Source organism: Lineus longissimus, chromosome 3, assembly GCF_910592395.1.
Source record: "Lineus longissimus chromosome 3, tnLinLong1.2, whole genome shotgun sequence".
Taxonomy (NCBI): domain Eukaryota; kingdom Metazoa; phylum Nemertea; class Pilidiophora; order Heteronemertea; family Lineidae; genus Lineus; species Lineus longissimus.
The window spans coordinates 11,196,466-11,207,861 of record NC_088310.1 but is presented as its reverse complement, the minus strand read 5'-3'; the positions used below and the strand labels follow the sequence as shown (position 1 = coordinate 11,207,861).

The window sequence follows — 11,396 nt, the reverse complement described above, 5'->3', positions numbered from 1 at the left end:
GCTATACAACCTGGTCCATGGTGCAAGGTATTAGCAGGGAGATTAATGATTAGCCTGTGTTCTATTTTAGTTCTATTCGAGAAACACTGACCTGAGTGATAAGGCAAATTCTGCAGAGTGGCCTACCGGAACATGCAGTCAGGGTATCAATAAACAGTTATGCCAGGATGGACAAAATATGTACAGTGGCCAGCGCTTGCTCTTTGATTTATTCTTTACTGACTGATGTTGTCAGTTTGAATTGCGTTCTGCATCTCTCCATGCGCCTGGCTTTGGTCCGACAGTGGCATTGGGTACTGGAGTGGGTAGGTGATATGCCTGATATGTGAGGGCCTTATTTGGAACAGGACCTGCTGTCACTGGTCTCAATGCATTGTGCAAAATAGCGTACTCCAATCAATCTATTGGGGGTTGCATGTAGATAGCAGCAATAAGTCCCTAAATGCAGTTCATTTCGTGTTTAACCTTTAATAAAACTTCGGTAACGTTAGAAATTTAATGTGCTCAATCATCGTGCCCATTTAACTAATGTATATTACATTTCAACTTTGCCCGCTCCATGGGTATATGCTAGTATTTCTAAACGCCCACCAATACGCAACGTTATACTAGCCTTTTTGCACACAACAAGATAAGGGAGCTACATGTATTGTGGCTTTGGCGCGTTAAGCATACATGTATAGCCTGTAGACTAATGTATTTTTGGGAGGGATTTAGAACCTATTCTAAGTACAGCAGGTATCCCCGTGGCCCTGATGGGGTGTTAACGTTCTGGTTGAGGGGATATTCCGAGGGACACGATAGGGGCATTGTTTATTGGTGCTGTCCCTTAATTATGAAGGGATTTTCAAATGAAGGTTTCAATACTTGATGTCATGGCATGGCCTATCAAGGAGCTGCTCACAGTGCTGAAGCTCTAGCTTGCCTGTCGACTTAGTGCGTTGCCTGAGACCTTGCTAGGAGGAGCACACATTTTAAAGTTATAGTAGTGATATTGAAATTGGTTCGAGCCATCGGGCAGCCGACATGACATGTGAAGGCCTATCTGAGTTATCCGTCTTCTCCTCCGTATAAAAAGGGGCCTATTGTTGACTATTAAGGAACGAGTCATGTTGACATTGCCTAATCATCTCTATCGGACCTTTGACATATTTTTATATGCAAGCATTAGCACAGGGTCAGAGTCTGTGGACAACTGGTTGGTTTAATTTGTCTCTTCGATATGGCCCCTTTGATATTCCATTTGATTTTCATTGCAATTCAATCTTTCGGCCCATGCAATTCAAGGTAGGCCTATAAATAGCCAATTTCAACCTGCCTGCGCCACGAGTATAATGCTAGTCTCATCAATAAAACTTGGTTTTATGGCTGATAAACAAAGCTCATTTGAAAGAAATATTGCTTTTTTTTAAATAACCTATATTTTCTCCGAATAAACCAGGTTGTTTTAATAAAAACTATAACTATCCCTAATAAACTAGGTTTATGTCCATAAAACTGAAGTTTCGGAAAGAAACCAGGTTTTATGCCCTAAAATATAAGTTTTTCACGAGGATGTGCAACCTCGGCACCATGGGTTGTGCATGCGTCTATGCATGCGCCTGTGCATGCGTATACATGCACTGGGGACGGGTATAGCTAACCTCACCCAGCGAAATCAGTTGTCGGTGGGGTCGAGGCTTAAAAAGGTAGGTTTTTGTAATAAACCAGGGTTTGTTGTTTTTTTAATTAGCTTATTAGACGATAACTTGTTTTTTTTAAGGATAATCCTGGTTGTTTGCTTGATAAACCAAGTTTTATTGAATAAATGGACATTTTGGTGCGAAAACTGGTTTTGTGTTGAAAAACCAGTATTTCATCATGAAATACAGCTTGTTGGGAAAGAACTTACTTAGTCTTATTGAAGAAATATAGGTTGTTTGAATACTAATAACTGGACACTCCGCGGAAAAAACGTAGGTGGTTTAAAAAAAAGTATTTCTTTCATATAAACTTAGTTTAACATCAGCAATAAAACCAAATTTTATTGAAGAAATATAGGTTGTTTGAATAACTGGACACTCTGCTTGCCATACACGCCTGCACTGAGTTTGGGGCATGGGGTGTTCGGTAAAGCTGCCTAATATTTTTTTTTTTGGGGGGGGGCGTGCCGGATTTGATGGAAGGATCGGAATAACCAACAGAGAAACACATTTGTATTACATATTGATTATAATTTGACCTTTATTAGCCCCTTCAAAAGAACAATGTATACTGGCTATTTACAAAATAATGTTGTGAAACGCACTATCATTCGCTTTAAATCTATAATTTTCAATTTTATTGAGGCGCTCTTCAATTCAAGTAAACTGTGATTTGAATTCCGCGCGCTATTTAACTCGCGCGAATTTTCTCCGTGACGTCGCCATGCTTACTTTGTCGCCATTTTTATTTCGGAGGAAAGTCTTTGCAGATTTTTTCTCCTTTCGTTGAAGTGATGTTATCTCTTCTCTGTCCGAGAAACTGGATGAAGCAACTTCAGGCAAAAAAGAGAGAATGAACAGAATCACCCTTACCCCCATTATGTTTATAGAAATTAAGTAAAAGGCTCAGAAAAGTACCTTGAAAGCCATGGCTGTCATTTTAACTTTGTCTCGTTCAGGCTAGACATACACTGATGCGTGTTTAGGAATATCCATGTGTGCGATTGTGTTCAGGGCGAAGTCTCTACTTGGAATATTTGTGAGTTTCCATTATATCTTAAACGCCATTGCTGGTAGCTGGTGAACTGTTGTACTCGATCTTGGTTCGATCTAGGTATTTGGTTGGGAACTATGGACTTTTCATGACAGAGTGTGAAAATGTGAGATTTCTCTAATTTGTAGTTTATCCACCGTAGTGCTGCCACCTACACTGTCTTGAATTAAAGTATGGGAATAGTTATGCTATGAGTTTCTTGATCAAGGTACTTGTTTCTAGGCCTATTATGTGACTCCGGGTAGTAATTTCTTTTGATACTATAAAACGGAGTGTTCTCAATTTTGTATCATTTTATGTTTTTCAGAAACAAAGCTTAAAGAAACCATCCAGTCGTTCACTTCATTATTCCTTCGTATATGTCACAAAATGCTGATTAGATACTTTTAACTGAAGCAACTTCTCCCTGAAAATTTACGGGGAAAGATACTGGGTGAATATTTACCAGTCTGAAGAAATTTTTTAAAAACTGTACATAGAAACACCATTTACTCATAAACTATAGGCGATTTTTTTTTCTTCAAAATGCTAGCTTGCCCTAGCAGTGACCCTTATTCACGCATTGATTGATAAGGTTTTGGGCAGAGAAAAATCAGCAAGTTTGCCTATTCCTTGCACCAAAAAAATGCCTTTGTTTCTCATGATTGGGAAGATTTGTGAACCTGAAAGTCTGTTTACATTTATTCAATATTTGTTACTACCGAATATATATCTTTGATATGAGTATTCAAGCAACATTCTTTATTTTAGTTCATGTTTTAGGTTTCGGACTGGTAAATATTTCAGAAAAAAAATCATCCAGTATCTTGATCTGCCCCTTAACCGAAAGTTAAAAAGCGTGTTCCATTATAGAGTCATTTTGGGATGTCAAGGTTCGGAAACAATTGCAAGATGAGACGAACAGTTGGCATGCCGTCGGGGTCATTAAATCACATGTAAGAAATCCAATGCAAGTTGTCCTGTTACGTTTCACCATCAGAAACTGACCTGTATATATGCACTGGAATACGTTTTGGAGGAGACATGCAACTTGCTCAAGAGCATGTCGATGATTTTGAGGATCAGGCCTATGTCCGATCAAATCCCCGCGGCAAATCTGTAATGACTGCATCCATAATCTTGGGATTTTCTAGTATGATGTGACATTCCGATGGGATTTGAAGAGAATCTGTGAACATGGTGTGACTACCAGAAAGTAAATGTTCACCGTTTTTAAAAAGTATCTCAGAGATAAAATAAGATATTTGAATGCCTTTTTCAGGTGAGTATGGTATATTTAGTTGGTCATATATCTGTTGTATTTGGATGCAACTAATTCCATCCCTTCATTATGTAACAAGCATTTCAAAAAAGGTCCAAAAATCACTTTTCTTATTTATGTGCCTTTTCAAATAGTCACATGAGCCCATAAACTGTGCTTTATGACCATCATTTGTTGGTACTTACCATTCCATAAAATGTGTTCGATAGTCATGACAATTGCACATTTTTGCTTAGGATTTTCAATTTATTTGTTTAATCTCTTCCACACCCCCAGTCCTTCATGCATGAGCTGAGTTGGTCATAAAGACTGCTGACTATGAGGGGTGTTCTCAAAGGTCACCAGCTGTCTGAAAAAACAATCGCCTGTACACTACATGTAGCGATCTAAAACATATCTTCAAAAAGAATGAAAATAAAATAAATAAAAAAGTTACTTTTTGCGCATTTTTAAAATTGCCTGTTACATAATAAAGAGACATGATTAGCTGGTCCCAAATTCAACAAATACATGAACAACTAGATATACCATTCTTTGCTGAAAACCGCATTCAATTATCTTACCTGTGGACATTTACTTTCTTGTAGGACTTTACATGTACTTAAAAGTTATCCGTTTTGGCACTGATTTTGGAGTTGTAGTACCCATTTGGCGTACGTATGAGCGGCTAGAATTAGCTGCCGGCGGACGTGACGCCAAATTCAATGGCAGCATCAGTTTTTATAGAACACGCCCTCGTTTGTTCAGTGAGATGCTGAAATTCCAGATGATCATGTTATAATATTCAACACTATAAGAAATTATATTGAGAAACGCTCGACTGAGGTTAAACACGTATCTTTGGACGTTTAATCTTACAGCCGAAAAATGCCATCGTGATGCTCTAATTCACCTGGAATGCAATTTCAATAAAGTAGCTCGTCTGGCTCTGGGGTAGCGTTCTTGGAGGCATTGTGCCGAGGACTTCCAGTTAGGTTATTCATACTCGGGTTAGTATAACCACGATCTTCAAAATAGGAGCTCGGGTTATTGGAGTTTTTGAATTCAGTCAAATTTAATGTTGATTGGACCGGCGTCGATAAGTCATGTTCCTGAAGAAAACAAAAAGAATATGCTACATATATGTATCAATTATCAAGCTTAGAGTGGGAAACAAAACTGGTTCGAGCATCGAGAATGCAAGCAGAAAAATGTCAGCACTGTCAGTGTCAGTATGCTGCATAATTGGTCAACTCACAAAATACATTTATAAAACGAGTAGAGATTTCCGGATCTGTTATATGTTATTATGAAGTAAGCAGAAGAAATTATCATTGAGGAAAATGGGGTGGCCATTCAGTTTCGAGTCCCGAATGAATTAATGTCGAACTGTGGCCCGAGAACAAAATAGACGACTAAGTGACGATCACCTGAGGGGGAGGGGGTTGAGTTTGTAATGGTTATGATAATCAAATATTTAGTTTTTATATAGCACTTTTCCATGGTTACCTGATGATGGCGCTTTTGAGATAGCATATACACCCCGGTATCCACAGAAATCAAAAAGAGGTTTCAGGGAGCAACCAGAACTCGACCACGTAAACTCAACCAGTAAGAGAACTAAGCATTGACTCGGCCGGGGTCGAACCCATGACCTACTGTTTATGAGGCCGAATATTTTCCACTACGCTACCGCTGCCCCCTTATACTGACCGCTGCATTATCCAAAGGTATACCAGAAATACGGAATAATCGCATGATATGATATCACCGATCGAGCAGACGCGGGTAATATCACATAACATTAGGCAATAAAAATGCATATTCATAACCCATATCAACAAACGGCTACCTCATCAATACACACCTGTGTCGTCCTATCTCTGCGCCATAAATAGATGAGTTTGATGGCAAGAAGAATAAAAGAAAGCAGGATTCCAACTCCAAGAATGATGTATAGGCCAATGAAGTGCGTCCAGTCTAGCGTGATTAAATTTTCATCGCTTGCTCCGCGACACTTACTCGGAAGCTTAAACCACCTGAAAATACAAAACCGAAAACGTATGACACTGTTTTAGTTTGAGAAAAGCGACTTATCAAGGATCTTAACTAGTACCTTTATACGAATAAAACTGTGTAGAAAGAGTTTTGTGTACATTTCTATCCATAGTTCCTGACCTCTTCCTCCCTAATGTTTAGATGACTGACTTATGGACTACATGCACATATACGGGTGACCAAAAAAAACGCATCGAACGTAAAAACCAAGAAATCGTGAAATGCGTCATCAATGTGATTTATAATTTGCACCCACTAAGATATTTGATATCATCTGTTGACGTGAAAAATGACAGAATTCCATTGGCAGCATATATCTCTTGCAATGAGAAAACAAATAATGAACGACCAAGTCAGAAAATGCCGAAAGGTGTATTGTTCCAAAGATTTCTAATGGTTGCGTCAACAATGCCAGCTATTAAAGTTTCTGATTATCACGCGGAGGCGGAAGGCAATAACTAAATTCTGAGCGAGATTGCTTCCGATTTTGCGTTCGTCTGGTTCAGATTGACAACAAAATCATTGTTTGTGAGCGTGTTTTGAATTAAAAGACGCAGAACCGATTTGGTAACAGTGGTGAAGTCACTAGGTTATTATTATGATTATTTCAAGGAAAAATATCATTGTGACACCTGATTATTAATGCCATCATGGGGAATGTCCTTTTTTTATAATCAAAACAGCAAATGACTATGAATATGGGTCAGCAGTATGCTCTTTTCCAAATTTGCCGGCAAGTAACATGAATATCTGGTAATGTATTTGAATAATTGCGAATGCTTATTCAACCACTATTTTTTTTACCGGCTCATGGAATATTTATTTTGAGTGAACCAAAATACGCCTTTTCGCTGGCTATCTATGTGTATGTCATGTTGTTTTGTTTTTTCGCAGCAAAGGAAATATTGGACATCTTCGAAATTGCATCACTGATTGTTAATGTCACTTTCTAGACGCATATGTGCAAAATATTAATTCCATATGTGTGTATATACTCTAGTCCCGGTCCTAAGACACCATATGACTCCGCCCACGTAGGTTGCTTATACTCTCTTGTACACATTAAGAGGTCAGTCCTTGTTAATTCTGAAATACCACCTACTATTAATATTGGAATGTCAAATATACCAATATAGGCCCTATATTAGCCCGATTGGTCAGAAATTCATGCATATTTCCATAAGGTCAATCAAAAGATTAATAAACACCTGTTAGTATGCATGACCTCCATCGCGGAAAATGTATAATTCTAGAAACCAATGACACTTGGAATTGGGCTGTGTTACCTCTCGGCCATGTTTTCTGTACACTCTTGCGACTGACCTCTTAATGTGTAAAAGAGAGTATACTGTATATTGGTCTTTAGATTTTGAAGCGGTTTTATTTAGCAACCAGGTGTGCAAGGGATAGTAGTCCTAGGGCTGATAGTCCGTGTAACAATAGCCCGCATTGCTAAATGTTTTGGTTAGGGTTAGTGGTACAATAGACCATGCTGCTTAATTGGTCAAATACAATGCTACCGGACTATGACTCCAGGGGGGCTATATCCGCTGTCACACCGGTATGCGTGTGACGAATTCAGACTAGAGATGCCGCTTTCTTGCAAATTAGACCATGTCAAGACTGAACCGAGTCGTTCTATCGTGGTACTTCTGTAACCCCACTTTGCTAACAAAAGAAGACCGTTGATCACTTCGACATCGATTTTTATAGTAGCCTCATGCTTTGTTCTAAACCAAATTATATACAATGCAAAATCGACTGCGAGGCCGAAGCTTCATTTATCTGCTAATACCAAGTCATTCTTCTCTTCCTACAGAACGACGTGGCGTTTAAGATGATTGTTTTTTTTTTCGTTGAACATTGGTGGCTTTTATAGCAAGAACCGTTTGGCTTGCTCATGTCGATCCATGCCTGACCAATGATTACAAATTACGTTCCATAGTTAATTAGCCTCGGGAAGTTTTTAAGACGTTATAACAAAAAGCCATTCCTAACAACTAATGATAAATATTGTTTTACTGCGAACGTGACTTGGGGTTGGTCATAAACGTCAATATGTTTCACAATCCTAAAAATGTAAGGACTTTCTTATCAAAAGGACTATCTGATCTCACCCACACACGCATCCAGACTGTCAAGCATTGTTAGTATTGTAAAAAGCATTGAGTGTAGGTGATCGCTCACTTATCTAGGATATTTTGGATCACCCCGTCCTCTTTCAGCTTTAACAGTGCTGTATTGAAATCATCCGCGAGGCTCCAGCCTTTCACCATGGGGAACCCGACGCTTGTAACATCAATAATATCCTCCGATTGCGCGATACTGCATGTTGCATCCTGGCCTGAAAACGATGCATATAATCAGCATTAGAAATTATGAAAATTATTTCGACATGGCTCGCTACAGGGAAACGCGGCAAGTGGGTCTGCCAACGTTATGCAAATACCGGATTAACAGAGGCTTGAACAATTTTAGTTGAAATGAAATTTGCTTCATCCCGCACGATATCTATACATTACACATTTGATAAAATGTTAAAGCCAGTTAAGCATACACCTTGCAACTGTATTATATCATCCATGCCAATGTTCACCCCGGATAATCAAAATCCTGAACTCCAGGAATTACGTGCCAAATCCAGGTTCCAATTCATCTCGTATTCCTGAGTTCCGAGTCACACGATTGGTTATCTAGGAAAACTGCGCTTCCTTCCTTCAATGACGCGATAAAGTTCTAATTCAACATGTGCATTCGGATCTTGGGATCTTGGGGAACACGATATAGCTGAAGTTGCATATTAAAGGTTGCATCTGATAGGCTACAATAAGGGAAAAAGCTTTTGTTTTTCTTGCTTGCTTATTGATGAATATACCGAGGGACTCGGAACTCAAGAATACGAGATGACTCGGAATCTGGACTTGGCACGAATTGCCCGGAGTTCAGGATTTTGATTCTCCGGGATGATGTTTGTGTGAGCTATATTGAGTACGAATTATGATATGTTCTCACTTCAGATTGTTACTCGATGTGTTAAAGATGTACGTGTACACCAGGCGGAACATTTGATTAACATAAATCCATAAAATTGCAGATGTCATGAACGATTCAGAATCCAGAAGTATCAAGGTAGCAGGAAGGGGTGGGCGTTTGTTGTTTCTGAGTGTGAGGGGGTATAGCGGTGTCTGTTGACTGTAGGCATGATGCCAGTCTCTCTTAAAGCACAGTCAACAGACATGTGGTTTCAGTATTAGGTCTTTCATTGTAGCAATGCGAAAATGTAAGTAATTTTGGTTAGGTCCGTTCTTTGATGACCAAGTAGCTTCTAGAGTGACTCAACCACTCTCTTCATTACAGCGGCCGCCTCAGCGCCACCACGCGGGGCCTAATCGTATTAGGCTGAGTAGCTTCGCGCGATATGCACCATTCTGAGAAAACTCAATGAGGAAGTATGCTCATTAGCATAATCTATTCTTAGCTCCAGCTGGAGTTAATATTGCGCAGTGTTTCTTCGGCCCAGATACATTGTGGTGGAAAACGTCTAGTACAAAGAACGCCTGGCTTGCGCTAGGCTAGTAAGTGAAGAAGGTCTGGCTGCGCGAGACTACTGTGATAAAAATGACCATTACAGAGACTCTGAGACGTAGGCATATACTTTTTACAATCAAAAATGCTCTATGCATGCAATAGAATAACCATGCCGTCCCGAGCTTCGCACGATATGGACCATTCTGGTAAAACTCAATGAGGAAGGTATTCTCCTTAGCATAATCTATTATTAGCCCCTGCTCGAGGTAATCTTGCGCAGTGTTGCTTCTGCCCACATACATCGTGCTGGAAAACGTCTCGTACAAAGAAGGTCTGGCATGCGCCAGACTAATAAGTGAAGAACCTCTGGCTGCGCGAGACTTCTGTGATAAAAATTCCCATTGTAGTCTTGCATGCACCGAACTAATAAGTAAAGAACTTCTGGCTGCGCGAGACTACTGTCGATAAAAGTGACAATTGCAGATACTCTGTGACGTAGGCATATATTTTTTACAATTAAAAATGCTCTCAAAAGACGATATGGAATTATTTTTTTATTAACATTTCCTAAACTATATACCTTCTAATTATCCCTTTACATTAATAGGTTGGCGTTAGGTCGCGTGCTTTTCTTTCCTCGTGGCAATATACAGCAAAATAGTTACAACCCCACAATCGCGCTATAAGTCCATAATAGGGCCACGGTGACCCGTTATAAATGTTTCGCCAGCTTCGGTATTTTGCCGCTACGCAGGGCGAGGGGTCCTTGCGTCAAGTGTGTTGACCTCGGTTTTTAAAATGAAGTCGTCGGTTTTCGATCATGATTATTAATTGTGGTATGCCTTTAACACGAAATTAACTCCACCTCTCGCATGATGTTGTTAGGAGCGTCAACTGGTCAAATACTGGCTTTTCGTCGGGATATGTGGTGTGGGGATTATGTAGCCATATCTCAATTCTGAAGAGTGCGGATCAGTCAAGTGTATGTGAAAACTTTAAATCACTTGAGTGAACGTTAAACTTGTCATTCTATTTTTTAAAATCTGACAAATTGTAATTCCGTACCTTTATTGTAGTGCACTGTGAGACTTTCACCAAGGAATAAAGCATTATCTCTCTCTCTAACCAACTTAAGTCCCTCTCTTGTATTCGATAGATAACGAAGCCTCTTGTAAATTCTTTTATATTCGTGCTCGTCGGAATCTCTGAAGAAGCTCTTTATACTTGAGTCTCTTAACGCCCACAGGGTATGTCTGTTTGTGTACGCAAGTGACTTGATTGTGCTCAAGTCACGATTACTGTAGGCTTGAAGGAAGAGCAAAATGACAAAAGGTGAATCCTTTTTGGCCCGAAAGTGTAATATCACAATATGTAATCGAAATCATGATTAAAACAATTCAAAGTTGGCAAAAATACTCTATCAAGAAAAAAAACCCAATCGAGAATAGAATCCAGATTTAGTCAGGTGACTGGTACTCAAAAAGGGGTACTTCGACTCTTTGTAAACAAAAATAGTGTTGTTGTCAATCAGAAAAAAGACTAAACTTTCGAAAAAGTTAAGAAGCATTTGCAGTTTACACCAAGTGCACGGCAAACCTACATGGTTGTATTTGTAAAGATTTTATCAAAGGCGTCCGGTTCACTATTCTTTTCTTATTCCTTATTCCTTTGCCCAATTATCCTTTGAGTGCCAAAACCGTCGTTCGACGTTTTGAACTATTTCTTGAAAAAAACCAAAGATGGACACACTATGCACACTCCTTCGACAAGTCACGATCTATGCACCCGCTTGTGACGTTATCACGTGTGCAGAATGAGCACTGGTAGTCTGGGC

The 11,396-nt window shown here is 39.4% G+C and overlaps 1 protein-coding gene across 1 annotated transcript in view; it reads right to left on the bottom strand.

Moving 5' to 3' along the window:
• Positions 1 to 4,823: 4,823 nt before the first annotated feature.
• LOC135484762 (uncharacterized) overlaps positions 4,824 to 11,396 on the bottom strand; it is a 27,555-nt gene continuing 20,982 nt past the window's right edge. The window contains exons 2-4 of the mRNA XM_064766439.1: positions 8,222 to 8,378; positions 5,844 to 6,015; positions 4,824 to 5,088 (exon numbers count right to left, since the gene is read on the bottom strand). Of these exons, the coding sequence (XP_064622509.1) occupies positions 4,903 to 5,088; positions 5,844 to 6,015; positions 8,222 to 8,378 (515 nt within the window). The 3' untranslated portion in view covers positions 4,824 to 4,902. The remainder of the gene's footprint in view (positions 5,089 to 5,843; positions 6,016 to 8,221; positions 8,379 to 11,396) is intronic.